This window comes from Triturus cristatus, chromosome 8, assembly GCF_964204655.1.
Source record: "Triturus cristatus chromosome 8, aTriCri1.1, whole genome shotgun sequence".
NCBI classification, from domain to species: Eukaryota; Metazoa; Chordata; class Amphibia; order Caudata; family Salamandridae; genus Triturus; species Triturus cristatus.
Window position 1 is genome coordinate 1,544,152,638 of NC_140591.1, and position 26,993 is coordinate 1,544,179,630.

The window sequence follows — 26,993 nt, forward strand, 5'->3', positions numbered from 1 at the left end:
TGGTGTAGCAGCCATTTTTCATTTTCATTTACCGTGCCAAGATGGCAAACACCCAGTTGGAAAAGTAAATTAAAAAATATATCAGGTAGCGCAACTGCGTATTATTTAGAAAGCAGTGACCTGGCAGCAAATTGCCATCATCGGACCCTTTAAAAAAGGAAGAAAACATGAAAGGAAATATCGAAAAAAAATAAAAGTAGAAAAATAATGGTGAGGTTGGAGCACCAGCCGGTGGGACGGCACAGGAGTAATTACATTTCATGATGAGATGAAGGAGCGGGGTAGTTTTAGTATTTAAATCATGTAAAACTATTAAAGCTGTCCGTGTTCGCACGTAAACAAAGTAGAACTTTCAATTTTCAAGAATAAAGAGGTAAAATGATGATCTGAAGTGTAGGTCCGAAATCTGTTTTTGTTTTTTTTAAACCTCAAGGGAGGACTACATGGTTGGGAAAGCTAAATTCAGTGGACAGATGTAATTAAAATCAATTAAATGACACCGTCACTAATAGATTTACACCAAATTTTTTATGGCTCAATTTAGGGATGGGAATCTGTGATGGACTGTTACTGACTGTTTATAATATATTTCCTCTAATTCAAATGAAAATCGTCCTAATACTATTGGTGCAGGAGCACTTTAACAAACCTTGAAGTAAAAAAATTCAGGCACAGTACATAATGGAAAGAACTAGGCTTCTTATAGACAATATGGCAAAAAACACACAAGGCAGCTTTGCACACAAAAAAAACAGCCGACTACCACTTAAGAACAAGCATTGGCCGCGCAGCTGCAAAAGTGAAGTGGCCGGACGGGAAGGGCGGGGGGAGAAAGGAGGGGAGAGTGAGGGGGTAGTGCAAGCAGAGCAAGGCTTAATGAGATAAGCATGGCAGATGGTGGCTGCGCGCGTTCACACGCACATGCACACAAGCTTTAGGCCAGGAAACACTTGTGGGTAGGACTTTGAAAAAAGCCCCTTACTAAAAGTCGAGCAACAGCGCATGCGCTGCTGTAGGCTCAACCTAAACAGACCACCCGATTCCAGCAACACCTGTACAAAGCTTACAACATTAAAAAACTGATTTAGGATTAGATGCCAACATGGCCGGTAAGTGATAACAAGATTAAACAACCAAAAGAAGTCGACATGAAACACGGAGCAAGTTAGATGTGTTTAAATCCTAGTTAGTGAACAAGAATTTGGCTACTGTTTTCCCTAGAAAATAATTCTGATTGGGCATCTTCAAACAGCAAACCAAATGCTCTCCAGTATCTCAATTTCTAAATCCCATCAGGAGGACATCAAATGATCGGCACATGAGTAAAATGAGTAATAGTCAATTAAGAGAAGTAGAAAGTGTTTCCCTCAATTTTATCACTGGCATTAAAGACAATTACATGCAAAGCAAACTGTGGGCAATACCCCAGCAAGTCATAAAAAAAGTGTGCTGGAATATTAAACTCCTCAGGATGACATTGCAACAGTTTGTAGGAGAAAATGAAGCCCACTAATGGAAAATAAAATAAAAACTGGTCATCGTACTAATCGAAGGACTGCACTTACCCAGGTCATTCCAAAACATTGCAGTTGAAGCAAATAAGAGTACTTCCATATATGCAAAAGTTAAGTATTCCAATAATAAGATGGGTGTAGTCACAATTCAAGGAAGAGTGTTCCTCATTCAAACACATCCGTTTGGCAAGTATTCACCAGCAACTTCCAACCCAATTTAATATGGGTTAGATGAGGTAACACCAACACGCTGAATTGTTTATTTATGTGTTTCATATAGCGCCGATTTGTCGTCTTATTTTTAATTCAAAACACACAGTTAAAACAAGGATTTTTTTTGGGGTGGTAATGGTGTTGCACTGTTGATTAAAGGATGATATGTGGCAAGTTTTTAAAATAAAGCCCTGGAATGCCGCTTAGCCATGTGGCTCAGGGTGCAAGTTGAGAAACTGGGCAAATTAGAAAGTAGACATGTAAAATACTAAAAACAACATGAAGTCATATGAATGTTGCCAAAACCGAAAAGGCACAGTCACTAATCCGAGCTGGCTTAAACGTGGAAATAACCAGATGCTGCTTGGCTTCAGAGCAGAGGGAACAAATGAGGCAGTAGGGAATCCATTTGTCCCCCAGAAAAGAACCTCAAAAAAGATAAAAGACATTTGGAGGAAAGGTATGGATGCTTACCTGCAATAAGCTTAGACATCAGTGATGTTTCAGTCTTGCGAAATCAATAGAAAGTTCACAACAAAAGAATTAGCTTAGACACCATTAGTAGCCAAAAAGACGCAGAAACTGAATGAATTTGCCTAAACCATGGATTAGCCGCAGGTAGAGGAATAATCTAATCAGGCAAAAATGAACATGCAGGCTATCATTCCTTGATGGATCAGCAAGAGAAAGAAATCCATTTTCTTAAGCATACGGAGCTGATAAAAACCAGGAGGCCTACTGCCTACCAAGAAAGCCTCTGATTTGACAATTAGGTTTGAGAAAAAAAAATTGCTCAAAGAATAGCTAAGACGGTCCCTGAAGCAGGAGATGCAGTTGAAAGAGTATTAGTACAATCAAAGAAGGGTATGGATTTCTACCATATAAGAAAGAAGGACGGGATCCCAAAGAAGAGGGTAAGAACGGACAAGAGCTGGACAAAGAAATTAAAGGAACTGGGTTAAACAGCCAGTCACTGAGGGACCTTTATAAATTAGTGTGCCTCTTAAAGTAGAAGTGGTGAAAAGAAAAAGCACGTGTCCAATTAAGATAAAGTGTAGAACCATTCAAGAGATGTAGCCATCAATGTCACTAGAAATGCACAGTTTTATTTTTCAAATTTTTATAATCACTTACAGCATATTCACCATGCATAGCATAACACAACCATTACTACATAGCTAATGTCATTATAGAAATTGTATATGTGGATAATGATGGACAACTCATTATGTAGAAAAATATGTATCACAATGTCCCCTGTAGATAAAGTCAGCTGGTGCAGCTTTATATCTAGGCAAGTATGATAGGTGTTCACATCTAGTTTATACAGTAGGGCCGGTGTAAAATATAATTTGTGTAAACACTTAAAGTGTAGTAGTTTGGGAGCTACAAAATGTCCACTTGCCATGCTTCCACTGGGCTACAAAATCCATTTCCAAGTGTTTCATGGAAGGAATCGTTGTGTCTATTCCTGGTGGTACTGAATATGTTATATAGACCGAATCTCCTAATAGAAAGGTTGTGAAAACCTGTTATGCATATTGCACTTTAGAATCCTGATTCGATAAAATGTATTGTTTGCTATTGATCAAACGCACATTGCACTTTAAAATGCTGATTGGGACAGAATTAACAGTTTTTCTATTGCTCAATTTTTTTTGTTATTTTTAGTGAAAAGTTTTAAACATTTGTGAGACTCTGGGCTGTGTATTTTATAGGGGTCTTGGTAGGGAAAATGTAAATGTTTATATAGTTGTAATTGTATAATTTATAAGTAGTCGTGGCTGAATAATACAACTATGCATTTTTGTTTTAAGTTACTAAAATTATCTATTTTTTATGAACAGGAAATGTGTGTAATATTTCTATTAGAATATATTTCTTGGAAATAAAGTATTATTGAATCTGAATCTACATAGTTGGGTGAATTGTTATGTGCATTTGTAAAGAATACTATCACTCGTAAGGGTATACTGGCGCGAAGCAGGTGTCTGTGCCTATTGAATTAATTTAGTCAATAGTATCGGTTTTGGTGGTTCATAAGGAAAATATGGACAATGGAATTTGATGGTGTGTCTCAGTCTAAAGTAAATAGGTGTTTCGCAGTCTGAAATAGACTTTTCACGTTTCTCTTTGAATTGCTTTAGGTACAGAAACGCTTTTCATGACACGTGTCCTATGTGCGATATTTCCTGCAGGCCAAGTGCCTCCAACATCATACATTCAGTGAATAAGAGCTTGCATGGTTGACTAAGAGCGGGGTCTCAGGCGAATAAAATCTCATATACTTGGACTGTTTTTAGTCAAGCATATCGCACATTTGTGCCGATGGAGGGCGCAGCCATATCAAAGCGGTCCATCAGCTAGAATAACTCTTTAGGCAGTCTGCAAGAAGTCTTTTATCAAATCAGTGTCTGCTACAATGTGCAGCATGAGGGGTGGTGGATAGGACCAGCATACTGCAAAGCATAATTTATTTGCATAGACAAACATTCAAGTCTTGTCCTCCCATTGTACCCATTGGCAGGTGGGGGTATATCACTGGACTTTGTGTATCCAAGAAAGGTCTTCCTGATTTCACAGAAGGTTCTTGCTTCTTATACTATTGATGTGAAGTCGGGATAAAAGGATACTTTGATGCCCTGAAACTGTACACCTGATTACTCCACAGCTACTCATAAAATGGTGTCACAATCACAGCAGGTAAGACAACCGGCAATAATGGGTCTTGCTCATTCCTGCACCTGGAGAAGGTCTCACTGCCAGTGACCTATATGCTCTTTTCACTGCGGACATGGTTGAAAAGTATCTCTTCTAAAAGAAATAAAAGTGGCTTTTCTTTCTCTCTCTTTTTTGCAACCTTTCTTTATTAAGATTTCTTGGGTGGGAGAGATACAGAGTCAAATGGGAAGCAGTGACCAGTATACTGAATATACAATACAGTAATCATAATTCAAGTAGTCCAATAAAACCCCCTGAATGTGCGGGTGTAGGAAGAAAGAAGTAAGGAAAGTACAGGAATAAAGGAGGAGGAGCGGTGGGGTAGTATAGTGAGACATAGTAAGTTAAATAAGGTACAGTCCCTAGTAAGGCCTGAGCCGTTTAAGAGAACAGCAAGGTCAGGAAAACGGATCAGAGGAACAGGAAAGAATCAGAGGGCCATGTTTCCAAGGGTCATAAAATTACCGTAGATGCTGTAAAAAACATCTAGTTTGTCACTAAGTCTATAAGTAGTCAACTCCTGGCCGCCTACTCTATGAAGCTCAACTAACCATTTGGTACATGTCGACGTGAAGGAATACCACCAGTAGCAAATAATTCACATATCAGCCACATCACACCACTGGCTGGCAACCTCACTTGAAGTGAATGGCTTTTCAATAAACAGCTCTGGCTTAGCCACCACCACTGATTCTGGAAGGGTAACAGAGAATATTGTTGCACCAGAAGCATATCTCTAGGCTTTAGTTCTTGTTGCCTATTTTCTCTAGGATTTTTCTATTTGTACAAGTTTGTCATTAGAGAAGGTAGTGCCTTCTTCTACATCAGCAATTCTACCATACCTAACCTTGTGGTTTGTCTGCCTAGACACTTTCATATGGTCTAGCCATACTATTAAAGTACCCGTTTTCCTTTTAAGGGATTGTAGACTACCCTTAATTTCAAATAGAAACCTCCTCCACTTAGAGTTGACTTGACTTGTATTCTCGAACCCATCACTTTTCTAATCCAAGTTCAATTTTCCTTCTTTGTTATTGCATTTACCTAGTTTCAGGTATGTGTGCTTTTAGATCTTCCTAAACATTCAGGAGCAAGGACGGCTCCATTGTATGACTCTATGGCGGAATGTTAGGGATATAGTCAATGACATATTTGTTATGCCTTTTTCTTTTGCTGCTAGTTCATCTAACATGGGTCCCATTATCCTGACAAGAGACTCCTCTTTAGGTTTAAATCTGTTTTATTTGCATTTCGTAACACAGGCCAACAGTAAGCTTCGCATAAGTTTACCAGCGCTAGTCAGGTCATGCAACGATAGAGTGCAGCTCATGGAGGAAACCAGCTATGAGACTCCTCTTTAAAGTAAATCTTGGTGCTACAAGGCAGTAGCACCAGATTTCACTGTTTTAAAGGCATACACGAGTTATTACGCATTTTTAATTCTTGAAGGGACCAACCTCAGAAATTCCAAGATGTAGAATATTTGCACCACTTTCTCAACTGTAATAGTTCATGCAACTACCCAATTTAGTACTCAAATGCCTCTTGTTAATGACGGTCTTTTATGCACTGTAGGCACTATAATGCATTTAGTCACCAAGGATTTGTACACGCTAGAAACAGTAGATATGAGGCCCCCTGAGCCTCATTCGCTCAACTGTTGAAGCTTGTATGAGGGCCGTGGCCTATTCTCATATGGTCCGGTGTGAATTTGCACTCCCACCCTCATCCAACATGGCTGCCGTCTGCCTATGGTAAGGCAATCAAGAGCGCCCTAAGACTAGGGCCATGTCTCGCATGACAGGTGGAGATCTCAGCTTCAGAAATCAAGTGGGGAGAGCTGCTCAACCTGGGCATCTTAAAACTGCAAGCATGGACAAGTCCTTAAGGTCAAAGGTAGCATGTTGTGGAGCTTCGGAGCCTGTGATCCATCTAGCCACCATACGTCTGTGTAACCACAACTCCCAATTTGCCACATGAGCACACCTTACTGCTCTATCCTGTCCATGAGCAATGTTTGTTACTCTACCTCAGATGTTGAAAGGCAGAATTTGGGATGGGGAAGAACAGATTTTTTTTAAGTTTTAGGCTCCCAAGGACACGGAACACCTCGTTATGCAGCCATCTTTAGGTAGCTCCGGCCTCACCCCGGAGGCATAATCATCCTGTATAATCACAATATTTACAAGTTGTCTTTCATTTTTGATTAAGTCAGTAAATTAAGGTGGGGTACAGCAAAAAAATAGTCACAGTGGAGATATATTTTGCATGATACGAAATTGAATCATTCAAACATCACCATGACAAATAAAAAACAAGCATTGGCATAGCCAATAGGTCTCGCCTTTGGGACCTTTTAAGTGTTTAGCCATGCAACAGTTGATGTTGTTGCACCAAGGATATTGTGCTGGATAACTAAACACTTATAAGGTCCCAAAGGCGAGGCCTTTTGGCTATGCCAGGGCTGGTTTTAAATGGTGTGTTTTACCACAGTGAAAGTAGTAACGTTAAGAGTTTTTGAAAATAAACTGGAGAAGTGATCAACAAAAATCACAGGTAAAATGGCATGTAAAATTTATAACAGATGGTTAATTTCTTTTTTTATAACCTTTATACATCCTTGCATTGTTGTACTGAAAGTGGGTGGAAGCCACTGGATCTTTGAGAGCCATGCATTTCCAAAAAATAGAACGGAGTTTAGGAAAGAGCATTCCTTTTCCCTAACCTTTTCTTACACACGCATCACATAATCCTATAAACAAATAGTTTTTATAGAGTGCCGCCGATACCTCAAGTGCACCCTGGCACTGGAAGTGATGCGAGGTGGTTGGGGATGGGGGTAAGAATGAAATATATCGATTGATAGCCAAGCGAGAAAAAGAGGTATAGGCCTCCCAACAGTCAGTTTGGAAAAGCGAGATTTTCATCTGTTCCCAGAAAATTAAAGCATTCTGTTGACCAGGAAGTGTGCCTGGTAAAGAATTCCAGAATTTGGCAGCCAAATAAGAAAAAGACCAGCCACCAGTGTGCTGTTTGTGGATCGTCTGATACATGGCAAAATAGGTGATGAGAATTGCTCTCAACTGAATATTTTCCCAGAAGAAAGAGACCTTGACAAACAAGGGCTTTGTAGCAAATATGTAACGCCGTGAAGGTGCTCCTTGTAGCCACGTGGAGCCAGGGCAAGAGATGACATGTGGGGAAGGGTGTGGTGGGGGGGGGGGGGGGTGGGGCGAGACAGTGTGCCCATGAGTAATCTTGCTGCAATACTTTGGATAGACTGGAGGTATAGAAGCCAACAATCAGGAAGACCTAAGTAAAGAGGGATGCAATGGTCAAGTCTGCAAGCATGAGAGCCCGAGCAGCGGTTTTCCTATAGCCCGTAGGTATAAGTGAAAGAATTTTCCTGTGCAGCCGGAGGTAATATTGAGGAGAGGAAGATACACTGTTGGTCTCTTGAACAAAAGCTAGTTTGTTGCCAATGAGAAGTGATAAAATTAAGAAGGGAAATAACTTTTTTTGATGAGTGCTGAGAAGACTGATCTAGTAGAGGCTGATTGGCAGGGTTGGTACGAATAGCAGGAGGAGAGTTGGCCTTGCAAGTATTGGAACTGGTAAATAGTTACAATTTTGACGTAAAAAAAAAAATAAGGAAGCCACAGAGCTCTTGTGAGGGCCAAATGGTAGGAATCTACAAATGGCGGTCGATAAGATGGCTAACAATCTAGAAGACTGAGCTGGGAGAATTTGCGATTTTAGTAATGGAGGCAAAATAATTTGAGGAGCAAGCGTGTTTGATTAGGTTGTTATACTGCTTTAGCTAGAGGCGGTAATGTGTTTTGGCCACAGTCAGCCCTCCAAACACATTCAACATGTTTGCAGCTTCTTTTAGCTTTAGTGAGCGCAGATGTAAACCAGGCTACTGACTGAGTTTTTCGGGTTTGCCAGATGCACTTATTAGAGGCAAAAAAATTGGCAGCATCTAAGAGCCAGAAGGAGTAATTATTGATTGGTTGGCTCCAGAGGATGTGGGAAAAGATGAGAGGGTGAAGGAAAGATGATCTTGCAATTTGTGGTTATTGATCTTGTTTCAGTGGCGAAAACAAGACTTCAGGGGCTTGACTGACCAGCTAAAGATCGGAAAGTGGGATGCTAAAAGTAACCATAAGATTGTTTCACAAGATATCCAGATTGTGAGAAAACAACAAGAAGTGAAAAGTGGATCGTGAATTTCTCCCCCCAGAGCAAGTGGGTAGAGTGACTAATAGCGAGAGGCCGATGGAAGAAATCTGGTTCAGCAATTCCAGTGAGTGAGGCGTCCTCAAGCTAAGTATTAAAGTGCCTAAAAAGAAACAAATGAATGCTTTGATAAGCATGTAAACACAATGTTAAGAAAAATGTGTAGAAATCTTGTGCATGGCCACAAGGCGGGAGATAGAGCTGCAGATCTACAGAAAAGCAGGTAGTCTGCCATAATATAACAAGCATTGGCAGCGTCGCGAAAGTGTAAGTAATCGCGGCTGTAACGGTGCCCGCGAGATGGCGCTCTGTGCTCATAAGCACGCGTCCACGCGCGACAGCAAGCTCTAGGCCTCCACCAAATGTGTGTGGTAGCATTTTCTGAAGCCCGTTTACAAAAAGTCTCGCCAGAGCACCGCATGCGCGGGCTCAGGCGAGACCTAAAAGATGCAATGTATTCTCTGCTCATCACATGGTTATTAGAGGACAGCATGATTGTCTGTACATTTGGTTATAACGGTGCTCGACGAAGTGGGATAGAGTGCTCAGGGAGGAATGTGTGCAGGAAAGGAAAGGCGATGTGCAATATATACATGCGAAATAGTTGAAACCTATCTAGCCTAGTAAAGGCAAATGAATACAAAACATAGCAATTTGTAGGCTCCGATAATTAACCTCTGTCGTCTATGCTTGAAAAGTAGTGACGTACTGTCAACGTTTCGACCCCTATGTGCAATAAAGGTAATTAGTTCCTTATCCTGGGGTCTTCATCAGGACAAAAGGAGAAGGGGGGGTGGAAGAGAGAACCTAGAGACAATAAGACCATTTATATTAGTCCGGTGATGAGGGGTGCTAATCTAAAAAAAAAAAAGGAGACCATTTTTTTGCTCTACTGTACTTTACCCGGGTCCAGTGGTATTTCGGTTACCCCATTGTTGCACAAGTAAGTTAAGGTGGGCAGAGGTTCTAGAGAGAATACTAATGTCAACAAATTGACATTATACTGTCCTATTCTCTCAGTGGCGGAAGGCTGGATAACCTGGTGATTTTGCGACCAGGAGGATAAGAATTCAATAAAACTTCAACCAAAAGCATACATAGATGTCTATTGCCTGCCAAAAGCCAACTATATTACAAAATAGATGCAAATAAACACTGTGTTCCTTGTATGAATGTCTGGTTGTCTTTATTTAGCAACCTGCATGTCTCCGATACCCCTCAAATATCAAACCTCTTCCATATGGGACTCTACGCAATTAAGATGCTTATCAAGCCAGTAAATCTATAAAGAACATTGGTATCCAATTTCAGAATCCACTCTCTTTCATATCTTGCTCCTTAAACCGGCTGCTCCAGCTAGACGGAACCCTTGCTAAATGCTGTTGCCTCTTCCTGAAGTGATGGCTCAAAATATGGAGTAGAAAGTGAAGGTGGACTTGGACTCATGTCATGTAAGGGGGTCTGTGCAATATTTGCTAGCCTGGAAGGATTACAGACCACAAATCATGGAATGGGTACCAGCCTCCAGGTGACATGTCCCACATTTCATCAGCGCTCATCATTTCTGTTGTCCTGTTCAGCCTTGTCAGAAACCGTCCCTGAGGAGGAGAGGTGGACGTCGTGGAGGTAGAGGACTGGATTCTTAGGCGTGGAGCCCAAAATCCAACCCCCACCACGAAACGTAGGAACACATAGGTTAGATTCCGACACACTTTATGTGGAATATTTGGATGCATTTTTACAGGCATGGCGGCAGCACATCTTGGATTACTCACATAGGTAACAGAAGTGTGCAAGAGCAAAAGTAGCTCTTGATCTGTTGTCAAAAATGCAACAGTGTGCCTTCTACCGATCACCGCTGGCAGATACCTACTTAAGTTGGCTACCAGGTGGGCAGAAGAACAACAGCCATTTAAAACAGGAGTTGTAAAGGGACACTCATCCAGGTAAAGGGAATCGACTCATTGATCAAGGGGCCCCAGATTAACATTATGTTGGACCAGCCTCCTGTAATGCGTTACATTTTGTTATCATTTTCCTTGAAAAAGCTATGCTCTGTATTGTTGGTTGTATTTTTAGCTCGAGCCTACTCCACAGCACAAGCTGTCTGGTTGGAAAAAAAGTATTGTCAGATTACCAAGATCTTACACCAGGCTTAAAGCCCGACTGATGCACACGATTGGTTGACTTTGTCACTCATTTGCTTGCTTCATATTCTATGGCTTGTCCTGTCTATCTTGCATTTGTCCATGCCCTGAAGGGTAGCCTCTTTAATTTCAGGGAACTTTCTTTTTGCTTAAGCTTTCTATGAGAGTGTATGTGTTTTTGCTCTCAGCCCAGTGTGCTGCTTCCCCACTCTGCAGCTTCACTTTCAAGTTCTGAGTCAATGTACTGACCTATAGTAATACACTTTGTTATCGGCTCGGTATTTATGTGAGAGAGTGAGAGAGTGAGAGAGTGAGAGAGTTATATATATATATATGCTTGGTAGGAGTGTTACTGGACTTTCAACATAGACTTTCAGCAGCTGATGTGAGCACTAGTTAGACGCTGAAAGAGTTTTTATACTACTTTTTTCCATTCCTTGTCTTTATGTTTCAGAATGTGCTATATGCGTTTTCAGTGTATGTAACAAAGGGGAAAATGTGTCTCCCTGCATATATATGTCGTATGTTAATTAGCTGCAAGTACACATGGCAACCTTTGTTTTGTTTCATGCAGCCATTCTGACTGCAGCAGCACTTCTCATGTCTTTACAATCGAAAAGGCAGCTTTCAACCAGTATAGTGCTCAGCAACGCAAATAGTTGTATTGCTAAAGCAACGTACAATTAGGTACTGAAGCAATCAGGTTAGAGACAGATGCTGACTTTAAAAGCATTTCTTTGATAGCAAAACAATATGGTTCTTTGAGATAAAAGCTCTGTCTAGATAATAATATACCATAAAGTTGCCATCTAAGAAATAACACTACTAGGCAGTATAGACAGAAAGGCAAGAGGGGATTCAACATGGTTTTATTCTTCCTTTTAGGACATGGTCAGAGCACCGCTAAATTGTGGTATGTCTTACACGACTATCGCTTTTACTTTTTGCAGCATACAAAGTGGTTGTAAATTATTTTTTTTTAATGTTTATTTTCATTTCTACTTCATTTGTAGACCAGTATACTATCAATGTGTTTTTTTCCCTAAAAATCCTTCATTTTTAATGGCAGACAACAGCCCTGTTTCCGTGTGGTGCCTTAGGGCATTATTGCATGCATACTTTTATTTACATCAGGTTGCTAATAATTTGTTGTGGGCGATTTCAATTTATGCTTTACTTCATGTTAGTACAAATTGTATTGTAGTCACATTTACATAGTGCTTTCTATGACTGACGATGTGCAAAAGCACTTGGTATGTGTTGTCAATATATTTTCTATTTTTATTTCTTACTGTTATCCTATGGTCACCTATCATCATCGTGTGTTATTTCGAAACCAAAAAATTCCATAAAAAGCACACAATAAAATACACACAATTTCAATGGCCACACAGTAAAATTAGATAAAACAGTATACCCACCCCACCATAAAACCACGCACAACATCGTGTTAAATCCAAAAGTGCTCCAAAAAAATCAATTTAAAAAAAAAAATATCTAAAAACAAATCCAGGTTCATTTCATACGACAGCATAATTCAGAGGAAACAAAAACTTATTTGTAAAAGGCAGAGGGAAGTTCCCTGTACAGACAAATGTAGCAGCCACGGGGATACTGTCTAAAAGCAAATTAAGATACAAATGCACAAATACAGACTACAAAGTATCCATTCCTTGTCTAATTTTGATGGCCGCCTTAAGAAAATCTTTTTAAACTGGAGGCATAGTAGAAGGGGTGCAGAATTTAATACAATATCTTCTTTTCCATGGGGCAGGTTGCTTCATAAATGTACTTGTCCTGGAACAAAATTGCCCCTTTTGTGCCATGTAATGCGGTGACAAATTATGGTAGCAAACTCCTTGTATAAGATATAGCCTCCCTGATTATGCCAGAGCTCATTACCATAGTACGGTTTGAATACTATCAATTCCCTTATGTTTCCATGTTCCCGCAGATCTACATACTAGGGCTGAAGGTAGCTGTAAGCAATAGTTCCTGCGTTGGGATGCCCTTTTGAGTCTGTGCAGGCCTACTAACTTGCATGTTTTAAGGGTTTTCACCAACTTATCTCAAATCTTTTCCCATACGGAGAAAGCTTGGGAATTTACTCCTGAGAATGGCAGACATAAAACTTCTTCCAGCGTTGGCTAGAGGAAAGTGAACTTGAAAACACTCAGATTTTTGCAGGAGCAAATCAACACCTGCTTATTTGCTCATGCTAAAATGCAGTTCACAAATATTTTCAAGGAGTACTATTTCTTGGCATACTTCTTTGAATTATTGTTAATTCATGAAAGCCGTATAGCTGCAATTAATACAAGGACATAGCTTGGGTGCACTTTTGTGACTTTCTTTAATAATTAGCCCCTAATTAGGACTGGCATTAACCGAGAACTTTTGTAATTATTAAAATTCTCTCTCTCTATTTGCTGGCTTTACTGTGAGTAACAGCATACTGAGCTTTCACAAAGAGAATATCGGCACACAAAGTTTTATTTAGTGGCAGGTACTACTGTGGCAATGTGTGCTTTTTGAGACCAAAAACATTTTTGCTTTTGCCAATGTTTGAGGGCCCAGCAGCTCCCACACCAATAAGGTTTTACAAATATCATACCAAAACAAGTCACGCATTGACAAAATCAAAATGCTGACCACCAATTTCAGATCTACTGGCTTTGCCAATGCTTGTTTATTTTTATGTTTCCCATAATCTTATTGAAACTGGTTACACTCATTTTCTATTATGAACATTTTTGGGAAATTTTATCATACATCAACACATTTTAGTAAATGATGCTGCAAAGATATAGTACCTAACATTTTACAGTAGTTTAGCTAAATGTTTTTCCTACTTGCATTCTTTGTGAACGTTTTATTTTGAAAGCAAAGAATCATCAGACTTTGCATTAATGAACCATAAATACAAGTTTGAGCAGCAAATACAGTCTTTAAATATTTTAACCATGGGATCTGCATAACCCTACTGAGGCCTAAACAATCTTTTAGAATATATCTAATTAAGGGCAATTCGGGTTTGGAATCAAATTAAAATCAATCTGATTAATGGATGAAGAGCAGTAAAGTCTGAAAGGATAAGATAATTCTAACTCCATGGGGTAATGTAGGCAGAAATCTATTTAGGAAAATTGTCTGGTAGAATGATTTCCAATTATTTGGAGAGAAGCAAAGTACCTATAGCCCCATAAATCGATTCCATAAGAGTTAGCAGTTACACATTTGGCCCGGTAAATCTGAAGCCTTGCTTTCATCGGCTTATTACCAATCCTGGAGGTAAAGTCAAAACACTGATGCTATGGTCCTTAACATAAGGTTAGTTTTGACAGTGAAAATGGAGACCAAGCAATAGCTTGATCAAATAAAATGCCTAAGAAAAAGAATCAACCTTTGCAATAGGTCTACCTTGAACAAAAAATGAATTTGGTTCAATACCAACAACCGTAAACAAAAAACATACTTGGTCAAATTTAGCAGCTAGATTCAAAGAATCCATGAACCTAACAAAAGTTATCCAACAGACGCTGTAAACCAAGTGCAGTTCTGACCACCAGAACCGCGTCATCGGCATACAAAAGTGCAGGAACAGGGCGACTACCAACTCGAGGAAAATCTATCCTGTCAGTCAGTAAATCCGACTCAAGATTATTAATATAGAGGGTAAATAAAAATGGTGCTAGAATACATCCCTGGCAAACATCTCTTTTGATGGGGAAGGGCTCCGTAAATGAGCCAACCGTTTTAAATCTTACTTCTGCAAACAAGTTGAGGTGCAAATCCCAAAGTAAATGTGCCGTTATTACGATCGATTCCCAGTGCCCATAAGATTTTCCATAGCTTGTTCCAATCCACCCTATCAAAAGCTGGTGTGTTAATAATGAGTTACAGGTTCAAGCACTGGTCTGTTAGTTCCCAAACCTGGCTTAAAACCAAAGTGAAGATCCGATAAGATTTTTTCCCAGCTGCCCACGTCACTATTAAGAATTATACGGCCAACCACCTTGACAGCTGAATCAATCAGGGACAAAAGGTCTGTAAGAGGTAGGATTAGAGTGTACGGTTATCCTGTTATCGCTTATATTTTCATTGTCTTTTTTATATAAATTATGTTAGGCACTATCAATAATGAGAACAAGGTTTCCATTACTGCAGAATTATTCTAACTGAAACTGCACTTTTTACATATTGACAAAGTAAATAGCAGCATTAACGTACTGCTGTGTTCATTAATTAATCTCTTATTGCTAAAGCAAAGTGCAACAATTTGTACTTGTCGCAGAACAGAAACAGACTAATTTTATAATGCATTACTTCGAATGTGAGCTAAAACCTTAATCAGATACAAATGTATGCGATTTGCGAAGCAATATTGCAACTGGACTTTTCACCTCTTTAAAATGGAAATTACGTGAACCGACCCATATTAAAAAAAACATCAACATGCACTTCCAGCTTTTGATGAATACAGGCAACAGCATTTTTTCTTAGGTCAAGCCTGGGCAGAGTATGCACTGCCCTGCGAGGCATGCTGTATTACAGTATGGACTTGAAGCTCTGCCCACTCTCCGCCCATATTTTTCATTGGCTTGTATCATTGTCCTTTGTAAATGCTGGCTTCTGATTTGTTAATCGGCGTGTTAATCCCTCCTTAGTACTGCCTTGTCTTCATTTGTAACCTCCCATGAGAACTGGCCCCTTTACTTCTGTTGTTACAGGGTATGTCTTATGTAGTCTGTAAGCACTATTTTCTTTAATGAGTTTCTCCTACTGCAGACATGACATGCATTCCTGCAACATTCAGCGCGCCATGTGTAGTTTCAGTTTCCAAGCAGCCCAGGGCAATGGCGGCCGCTTCTTTGAAATGAAATAGGTCTCGCATTTACAAGAGTTGAAGCTATTGGCATTGTAAATGACAATGCCTTTTATCTATGTGTTAATTATCAAAACAGATAAATACAAAGGTATTGTCATTTACAATGCCAATAGCTTAAACTCTTGCAAACGAGAGACCTGTTGCATTTGCTTGTTTTTTCTTGGTGAGGCTATTTATCATTGACAAAAAACAAATACAATGATTGCCACAACCTGATGATGCACATGTGCGCCTTTGTGATGATGCAAACACGTCCAAGCACCATCAATTTAGGGTCAGTCATTTTGGCTTTTGTACATTTTTGCTGATGTTGTTCACCAATGAACAATATTATTTTTCTTATTGTTGATGCTGTTTATGCCCGTCCTAACAAAGCTGCTTCACTCATGTATCCTTACTGCCAAAACAGATAAATTACTTTCATCAGGGTAAAAAAAGATATTTCCTAAGTGCTAAACAAATATTGCTATAGACCACTAAACCAGCATTTGTGCTACAGAAAAAATTAAGTAACAGAAAATATACAGAACAAGAAACCAAAGACCTGAAGGGCGTACGTTATGATAAAAAGGATACTATGGCTATTCAAATTAGTTTTTAATTTTATAAATAAATTGTAGTCGAAGTTGGGTTCAAAATCCAAGATAAATCTGAAAATTTGAAACTTATAAAGATGTGGCTGTCCTTTTTATATTATCAACGGAATCCATCCGATGCAAGACATTAAACAGCTCTGAACTTTATGCGTTAAGAGGAAATCTTATGGAGTAGAAATACATCTGCTGTGTGGGTATAAAATGCACCCATGATGCATACCTCTTTCCAAACCCTCCTACTAATATATGGATCTTCCCAGTAAGTCACAAATAATGTACCCATTGCACACCAATTTGTACTATTGCTCATAATTTGCCATCTTTATTCCTCCAGACTAAAATTCTGTGGAAACCGCACTGCTGTTGTGCTCTCAAGCCCCAGTGATTTTAATCCTGCATCTTTCACAAACATATTCAATCATCCCACATGCCTGATTCACTGCCACAATTTGCAGGCATGAAGGAAGGGTGGTGTGTACGTGCCATCCCATTCAAAGGGGAAGTTTCTGTTGTGGTAGTGGTTAGGAAGGGCAACTGTGCATATCCTTCATTATGACCAAATAACGCGAAGATGCTGTAACAAGTGTGCAAGACGAGGCATCCTGGTGTGGTAGTGCACTAACAGTTGAGGAGAGGGGATGGGAAATGGACTCTGAAATATGTGGTGTGGGCTTTTTCAATAAGGTGGAAGAAGGGAATGTGCAGTTTCTCCTTCAGTTTGACCGAATATCAAATTGTTACATGAGCTGACTGTGGGTGGTGACAAGTTATAAATGAGGGTAGATAGATTTATACCTCTGTGTGGTGTATGCACCAAACTGATGAGTCTAGAACAGGAAGGATGTCTGGGCCCAACTGACAAAAAAAGGAAGTGACAACAAAGTGTTGGTGGCCATGCTCAGATGATCAAGTATCTTCATTGGTTGAACGTTGAGTTGAGTGCAAAAAATGAAAGAAAATGCTACGTGTTGGTGTTACATCTGATGTTGGGCATAATAACGATCCTGGCAAACTGTTGCACAGTGCATAGATTTTACTGGACCATTAAGTGGGTTTAGGAAGGAGTTAAAATTGGTGTTGGTAAATATGCACACGGAATAGTTGTCAGAGAAATTCATCAGAGAGATTAGCACTAAAACAACTACGAACATCTTAGAGAGAATATATTGGACAGAAGTTCTTTTCTCTGTATTTGAAACAGATATTGGCACACAACTCACATTGTTTGGGATTAAAATATTTAAGTCTAGTAGCATCAAAACATCATTGCACAACATTGTATAAATCTCAAGCAAATGGTATTGTAGAGAGGGCCAACAAATTGGTTAAAGGTGCCACTCAAATGCGTGCCCGAGTGGTCTAGACAGAGCGCATGGTCTCATAAATGTCATGGGTGTAATTCACGACGGTGAATAGTGACTCGCAAGAATCCCCTTTTGTATGGATGAGAGGCAGAAACCGGGAAATCAAATAGCTTCTGCATGAAAGAAAGATTTGGTGTTGAATAGTGGTGTGAAGGAGGTTGATAGATTGGGTGAAAGTCACATCTGGTCGAATAAAATGTTGATCTATCCAAATTTTGAGGACCATAAGACATGTTTATCAGAGAGAAATGGAATCATAGGGAAGATGTTTTGTAACAAAAAGGTGGAGAATATAAAGAAGAAAGCGAAAAGAGTTGCAGTGGATTCAAACTGATGAATGATAGTGAATTGTGCTCCTCAAGACAAAGGGGTGCAGGTTCTGGTACTTGAGATGGTGATTTCAATGGGGCCAGTTACTCTATTACTCAGAGGGAAACAGGTAAGGCTATGGATGTACAAAGTTGCTGCCAGTGTTGCTGAAAACCTGGGTATTTGCAAGACTAAGTAAATTAATTATTTGCAGTATGTTTTTCTAAACTTAGGCAAAGATTTTACTTTTACTTGTTTTGCTCTACTGTTTTTCTGGCTCATGTTTTTATTGATTACACTCTTTCCAATAAGTAGTCTGCTGTAGAAGAAAAGAAGATGTGGTGCTTTATGGAATATCAGAATGTTTATGTGTTGTGCTACTGTTCTCTTGAGAGTGAACATTACAAATACAGGCAGTTGGTTCCTGACTGTCCTGTGTTTACCACTCTCGGGCTGAACTTCATAATAAACTAAGCTGATTAAAAAAAGAGACTATCATAGAGGAGGGTGAGCCAATAAATTAAAATGAAGAACATAGTCGAGGGTCGGGTCTGGTTCTTAGAACCTAGGCACGAGCAGGGCCGTGAAAATATTTGGCACGAAAACCATGCACCAAATATGTTACAACATAATAAGGGGTCTTTAAAATTGCAAAAAGTGTACTTCTTTAACACACAAAAGTGTTTAATCTTAATACATCAGATTGTTTTTAAAGTATTCCTTAAAAGTGAGAGTTTCAAACAAGAACTGAGAAACATTTCTTCCCTCACCTTGATGACAATTCTATTTGTGAACTAACAGGTAAGTCAGATATCATGTATATCTTACATGTTGCATAGATTTTTATTATAGGTGGAGCAACAGTACAGGCTATTAAGTCAAATGCTAGTGAGGTTTTTCTACAGCACACATCCTGATTTCAAGTATTTGCAGTTGCTCTCATATGGGATAATGAACAAAACGAGTCTCAGAGAAAATGTATTTGCCTAGAATCATACAATTTGGTCTAGCAGGGAAGCTGGGATTGAACCCAAGTTTTCCAGATTCCCACAACGCAATTCAATTAATGCCTGGAAGATGAAATAAGGGTGTGGTGGCAGACAAAATCCACATTTTATTTTGGGCAGGTTTACATATTGTAAACCTTACCCAAGAGCAGAAAAGCCCTTCACAAAGGACACAGAATACTTTACACATTTGTGGGTTTTTTTACTGGCACAGTAGGAATGGACAGGATACTAAACGGGATTCGAACTTGGTCCCTATTGTTACACGGTGGGTAGCTGTAGCCCCTAGCATACATTTCCTCCTGTGAAAGCTAGGCTTGTTATGGACTCAAGGTTCCGAGATGACCTCGAGCTGAGTCAAAGTCAGGTATATGGCTCGAGCTTTTAGTGGCTCACCTATATATACTGTGGACCCCTTTACAGCAGTACTATTTTATCATTCGACTATGCATTAATTGTCATACAGAAACCTGTTAAGTGGGTGATTGCTGACATCAGAAATATGGAAGGGTGAGCTAGACTTCTGGGATTCAAATTAGTGACCTACACGTAGATCACATAAGTCGCCAGCACCTACTGAACTACCTTGCAGGGTGAGGGCCAGAGATGCAGAGTATTGCTATAGTTTAGTGCTCTGAGATTCTGATTAACCAACGGAAGAGTATACAATCACATTGTGTAACCATATCCCCTTAATTTACAGAACAACCAAATGACAATTTCACAAGCCCATGCTATATAAAACACATTAGTGTTAAATGTTCAGCTCTACCAACAATAAACCCAAATGGCTTTGTGCGATGTAAAGCTGAATGCAAGATACCAAGAAAAACTGAGTTCGATGGGACTATAGAGATCACAGCGCCGAGCTTCCAACAATAAAACAAAACAGTTGCCTGGCCGGCAGTGATGTTTTTTCTAGGCTTGGGTGGAGTTCTCTGCGAAGTGCCAAAATAACTCTGCAGCAGTCTGCAGAAATCCGCAAGCGACTGAGTGAGGTAAGTCAGACTGCTCGCATTCATTTTTATTGCCAAATGTTTTTCCCACGCTATAAAATCAGCACGAACAGCACCACATGTAGCGCAAGAGGGCACAGCTTCTTTCTGCCGCTCGAGAGATGCTGCTCGAGTAGATGTTCTACTCGAGCGGCAGCTTCCTCAACGCGAGCAGTAGCAACCTGCCGTGACTGCCTGCATTGAGAAAGCTCGCTGCGAGGTGGTCTAGCGTACGATTTTCCTTGCTTGCACTCGCCAACTTAACGTTGTCAAGCCACATGAGAGGAAAAACTGTGCTATGTTGAGTTTCTCGAAACTCTACACGGAGCACACAAAACTACGTAAGCGGAGCAGAATTTTACCCCCAGACCTAGTTTTTTCTAAAGCGGTTCTGCAAGTTTATGATAAGATGCGAGACGTAGAGTGCCTTGATTCCGGCTGCTGGAGCAAAGGCAAAGAACCAGGTGCCCAGTCTCGGGTGGGAGCCCCTTTAGCCAGGGGTTTCTTCTTTTATATTCAGAAACTCTTAGCTTTGCCTTCACTAACTAAAAGCCAGCCACCACAGGTTTCAGAAAGTATAGAAATAACTGGGGTGAAAGGGTGGCTCACATTTGAAGGGTGACAGTCTGCGCTCGACCCACTGAAGCTGGACTTTCTAACAAGAGGTTATGGTTCTCTGTGAGGTACGGGACTACCACAAGGGCTCACGCTGACTTCTGCCTCCGACGTCCTGTTCCGCCACCCCAAAGCTTGTGCCTTGCCTTCTCTCCCTGTTCTTTACCTCGGGCGCCTCCCGTTCCCCGGCTCCCAGCACCTCCACCTCCAGCACCGCCGCCATCTTGCCGAGACACTCCCCCAGAAGCAGCGCCAGCTGTTTCCGGGTGTCCGACCAGTCACAGCAGATTTCCGTTATCAAAGCAGCCAATCGAAAGTGAGAACCGGAGGCGACCAGGCTCTTGGATGACAGTTGTCCTGCCCGAACAAAGAAGACGGACTTCAATTTTATGAGACTACTCATGTCGTCGTCATAGAAGAAAGACTACAACCTAAAAGTACACGTTCCTTTAAATCATCGATATAGAAAGCGGACAAGATAGTTATCTTGCATGTTGGATCTGGCTGACAGCGCGTCTGTCAAGTCCACAGAAATAATGTGATGATATAGAAGTGAAGGCTCAGGAGTACCTGACACAGGCAGTGGTCGAAGTGCATAAAGGAAAGTATGTGAAATGTGATCCTGAGTACAATGGGGTTGGGGCCAGCCAATGTGGGGGCGGGGCAATAAACGTGAATAAAAGGAACATAATATTTTTCAACTATTGATATGTGTATTTGTAAAAGCACTTTCACCTGCTAGGGTATCCTAGCGCTGAGAGTGTGCATAGATGATTGCTTATGGGTGACATTTTCATAAATTCAGTGTAATTATGAGTGACATTCAACAACTATGAGTGACACTTTCTCGTGAGCAAAATCAAGCAATGAAGGCGAAGGAAACATATATTAATATCAGAAATTATACCCATTTGAGCAACGAGAAACTCTAAGAAGATCTTAAAACTGATGGAATGGAAAGGCACTAGTGCTCTTGTAACCTGATCATAGTTAAACACATTTGTAACCATGAAATTAACGACCTACAGGATTGGTGATCTGAGCACAAGCAGTAGGGAAAAATATCTTTGAAAATATGCAAATATGAATTGAAGCATATATGCCAACATTTTGAAAGAGGAAAATCAGAGATTAAAAAAAAAAATCTGGGTTTTGAGGGTGGCGGCGGCAATTCAAGATAGCCGCCCTCTAGAGGAGCTCCGTGACGCCGAGGATCGGTCAGAGCTGAAAGGCTTTTCCTCATTAGCGGAGAGGCATTAAAATTATGGATTTCCCTGTCAGAAGTTGTGTGGAGGCTGAGGCAAGTTTCTTTTTTAGACCAAAACGGTCTTTTTGAACACTTTTCTCCTCATAACCCTGTGCCTTTATGACGCCTCACATTTTGTGTGCTTGCCTCCCTCATTTTTCATGGGTTACAGTGCAATTTTGACTCCCTTGTGGCTACTTTCCACCCCTATTGACTCTTTTGCCGTAACTTTATCTATTTTTCTCTAATTAGAGAGGATATTTACAACAGGCATCAATTTACCTCGTCAGGTGCCTATGCCTTTTCCTCATTTCTAAGTAGGCCAATTTGTTCAATTAAGTTTCCAGCTGTTTAGCTCATTTAGCGTCCTTCCATATTGCAGTTTGCTAAACTTTAGAGGTCTTCTGTGGGTCTTTTGCTGGCCTAATTTTCTCTTCGCATATATGGATCACACATACCCAAATAAGCCCCAGGGGGCTGCTGGCTCCTCCACTAATGGTCGCAAAGACTCGGTCAGTATTGCCAACAAACGTATTAAAAAAGACACGCCATCTCCAACAAAAATGTCTCTTCCTCTGATGTTGGAAGATATTATGGACGAATTGAGCAACATTCGACCTTGTATATCTGAAACCACTGCAACACTTCAACGTATTGAAGAAAAATGGTCGGGTCTTGACTCAAGGCTTTCGGATGTTGAGCAAAAGATTAGTGATGCTCAGGATGTCATTGCTAAAGTTGACTTTCTTTCTCGCGAGGTCACGCAACTGAAGAAATCTACAGAAGATTCAGGAAACCGAAACAGGCGCAACAACCTTACGAGTTTACGGAATTCCGAAAGGTTCTGAAGGCTCGGATATAATCGCCTTCTTGAATACCTACATTCCACAGATTGTTGGCCTGTCAAAATCTGTGGACCTCAATATTCAAAGGGCACACAGAATTGGTGCTCAGAATGCATCTTCCTCAAATAAACCGCGGGGAATCATCGCATATTTCCTGCTGTACTCTGACCTTATGGCAGTCCTCCCTGCGGCTAAACAACACAAACAGATGTTTTAGTCTGGACATAAAATCTTCTTCAGTCAAGATGTCTCCAACCCAACGGCTAATCGCCGCAAGGAATTCCTCGACCTCAGACCTACGCTGAGATCCATGAACACTCGCTACGGCCTTTTTCACCCATGCTTCTTCAAAGTAGCTTACAAGGACAGATCTTTTACTTTCGAGGATTCTGCAGAGCTTCAAAACTTTATCCATATCCACAAAGGAGAAACTATGGAACTGCTGGGGCCCAATTTTCTTGTTTCCATTAGTCTCCAAGGACCCACACAGCGTGGAAGGAGACATGGGAGGAAAGCATAGGCAAACCCATTCCGGACACGGTCTGGAGCCATATTCTGCGAAGGACGTGGAAGAGTAGCAGGAATGCCCGTTTTCAGCAGGTACATTTCTTCATCCTACATAGGGCCTACATGACCCCGGGAAGGATTGGACGATACTTTCAGGTGCAGGATGCGGCGTGCCCGAGATGCTTAGCGCTTGGGGCCGAGCTGGACCACCTACTGTGGGGGTGCCCGAAGCTGGGGACATATTGGGCTGAGGTGGGAGAGCTTTTGAACACGGTCACGGACCGGGAGGTAGAATTCGACATGGCGGCATGTCTCCTGCTCTGGTTCCCTCACACGGCAAAGACGAAAGTGACGAGCAAATACATTGACCTAGGTCTCATGTTGGCCCAGAGAGAAATTACATGGCACTGGAAATCCCGGGAGGGCCCCTCAGTTAGGAGATGGACGGCTGAGCTGTTGAAATGGTCTGGATGTGAGAGTGTGCTCAGAAGGCGACAGGCTGTCAAGACAGGTAATGAAAAGGGTTTGGAGTGGGCGAGGGCTTGGGAGATGATAGTACAGGCTCTGCAAGACTACATGCTGGAGGGTGCGGAGCACGAACATTCGGAAGGCGGGGTTCCCGGAGGCTTGAGAGACCACATGCAAAACCCGCTAAATGGCAAGCCATAGCGTCAGAACCCACAAGTATAACCCACAGCAGCAGCAGTTGGGGGGTGGGAGGGGTGGGGGGGAGTTCATGGGGTATAGTTGTAGGGATAATAAGAGCGCCGGCAGACTGGCTCTCTGACTAAGGACCAGAAGGGAGTGGGGTTCCAGAGCAGCTCTCCTTGGGTACCTCTAATGTGATATTGGATAGCCTGTAGGCACTGCGCCTCCGGGAGGGAGCTAATGTGGACCGGTGCTGTGGATAAGGATAATCCTGGTGCAGCCAACTCTGAGTGGCTGACTATATTTGGCGGCGTTTGTGGGGAGGGAGTTTGATGGGTATAAAAGCAGATACTATATTACGCTGTTGACCTGACATCTCTGTGAGGTGATCGCCTTGACACTCTGAGCCACTGTGATGGTACGCCGCCCGGCCCCCGGGATGTGGGCTGAATGGCTGTGTGCATTGTTATAACAACAGATGAGCTTTGAGATGTCGTGCGTGTACAGGTTGACTTACTGGATGCCTTGTTTACAACTCTGCAATAAAAACATGTTTAAAAAAAAATTAAAAAAAATTAGTCTCCAAGGACCCACTCTGGTCGATTGAACCTTTTTACTTGCCCAATAGCGTGGAGGGAGCAAACACAATTATCAGAGAATACTTTCCACAATTTGACATAATTAAGGACTCGAAACTCAATCTCTATTGCTCTCGGGATTTTATTATCAACAAAAACATCTGCAGATATAGGCACCTTAGCACAAGGCACAACAGGTAAAAAGGCACTAACACAAATGCCACTCTACGAAGAATCCGCATTCGACTAAATATGAACAAAAGTACAACTTCTAAAAGCATGAGGTAGATAACTACCAAGCCAATGTCGATATTAGGAATCATTAAACAAAAGCATCTCTGTCCCTACTCTTTGCTAGATGACATCCCTACTTAGCATTCCCTTAAGACCCAAGAAATCGTGAAAAGGTGTCAGAAGTGAAACTTCCTAAGAAGTCTTCACTTAGAGAGAGCTCGATCTAAAATGCTCCTTCTAGCTCCTCGCCCACCTCTTCTCTGCTCAACCCACGGGGCGCTGTCCCTAATACAAAACCCCAAATCATAGACCACGCCCTCCGGCACACCTCCTCGACCAGGTCTTCTTCCAGTAATTTTCCATCCTGAGCTGTCCATCCTCCATCATCCATCAGCTTGGCCTTGAGTCCCAGACACCGTCCGCACTAGGAGTTGCGATTGGCACATTCCAAAGAACTCCCATGTCTGGCTTCCCCCATAATTCAACTCTTAGACAAAGACCTTTTCTACTAACGAACCAACTGTCCTTGCACCTGTGGTGAGATCATGGGATGGAGAAATACTTCGCATCTTTTAACTATACAATTTACTGCAGCCCAAAACCTCTAGCAGAATAAATCATTGCGGCCTACCGCATTCAGCTAACATAAGAAAATAACAGGCCTTTCTTCTCAACGATATATGTGCATTCGGGCCTCTACTCGGTTAAACACGCTATTAAATCACATTCTAAGCATTAGTGCTTTTACTTTCATATACATGAATGAGCGACCTACATGAGTAATTTTAATCATGTCACACGTTTAACCTAATATATTGCATTGAATGAAAACTAATCATCATACATTTTACTGAATACATTCACAATATGTTTTCACTTCTCTAACACTTCTATGTTGCGATATAGCTGATACATTTCTTAATACATTTCGCACGACACATCTAAGTATACATTGATTATATGCGGGTGCCAACTAACAGTGAATATGATGCACCCCTACAAATTTCAAAACCTTTAGGCGCTACATCAGTTCCCCCCTTTGATGACAACAGTCATCCCACCATCATGTTCTCATTTCTCCTGGAATAAGAAGCTGATCTAAACGGTAGTTGCTACCATTCTACTCTGTCGGATCCCTTCCATCCTTTTAAGATTCTGATATTGACGGTCCTGCAATCTCGCCATTCTCTGCTCATTCGCTCTGAGGGCTCTTTCGACCCTATTCCCTCTGTACCATTTCCAAGCTCTTACAAGTCCCCACAGACAGATCACACAAACCACAGCAATTATTATTGGCTTCAACACAGATCCAAGAAATCCCATTCCCAAGTTCGCAAACCAAGTCCCCACTTGACCAAATCCTTGACCAATCTTTTCCCACACATTCTCTTCCGTCAAATCTACTATTTCCTTATGGATTGTGGTAATGTTGTCTATGTACTTCTCCAGGTCCTTACTATTGTCTGGAATATACCTGGACCTTCAGACATTTACAGACTTCGCCCTCTTTTGCCAATAATACGTCTAACGCAAGTCAATTCTGCAAAACCATATTCCGTATCGATAACATTTCTCCATTTACCAACAACAATGACCTCGCCGTATTCATTGACAATTCATCCACCACAGTCGCCAATCTCCTTATTTTCACATCATTCAGGACCACACCCAAACTAGGTATAGTCGCTCCGTATATATCACCAATCACTGCTCCTGCACTTGCAGCTCTACGCACTTTAGAATGACGTCCCGTCTCTAGTAGATTCAAATCTTCAGCATGATAAATCTTTTCGAAAATGATAGCCAAATAACACGAACCATACCAATTCGCAGGCAATCTCACATATGCATTCTTCCCACATACATAATACACAGTCGGAATCACCTGTACCGGACCTTGCAAGAAGTCCTTAGCAGAGTCCTCCATTGTAAAAGTATGATCACACATACTCTGTCCCACTGGAATCTTCTCCTTAGGAGTTTGAGGACGGGCAACAGACAATTTCCCCTTCTGTACTTCATCTAATGCAATCGGTCCATAACTTCCCTTAGATTTGTGCAATCTCTCCTCATCCGTCCAATCCACTGGACTATCTCCTGTATCTCGTGTCTGGGTCAGTTTTCTATACCTATCCTCTATCCGACCTATGAACTTCTTTTCCGTTTCGAACAACCAACATGTCAAATTATGTCTATGAGCATAAGCTGTATCTAGCTTCACAGTCGGTATGAAATACTTCCGAAGTCTATCCTCTGACTTGTAATAATCATACTTATTCAAATGCTTATATGCCGGAACTTCAGGAAGTACTATATCATAATTCGAA

General features: G+C 41.1%; 1 protein-coding gene across 2 annotated transcripts in view; it reads right to left on the bottom strand.

Moving 5' to 3' along the window:
- The window catches only part of RNF121 (ring finger protein 121), a 326,737-nt gene extending 305,806 nt beyond the window's left edge, over positions 1–20,931 (bottom strand). Inside the window, exon 1 of one of the 2 annotated variants that reach the window (XM_085623428.1) lies at positions 20,775–20,931. In XM_085623428.1, coding sequence (XP_085479554.1) covers positions 20,775–20,831 — 57 coding nt within the window. In that variant the 5' untranslated portion in view covers positions 20,832–20,931. Of the gene's footprint in view, positions 1–20,602; positions 20,733–20,774 lie in introns of those variants that run through there. The other variant, XM_085623429.1, reaches the window with a different exon arrangement.
- Between the last annotated feature and the right edge of the window lie 6,062 nt (positions 20,932–26,993).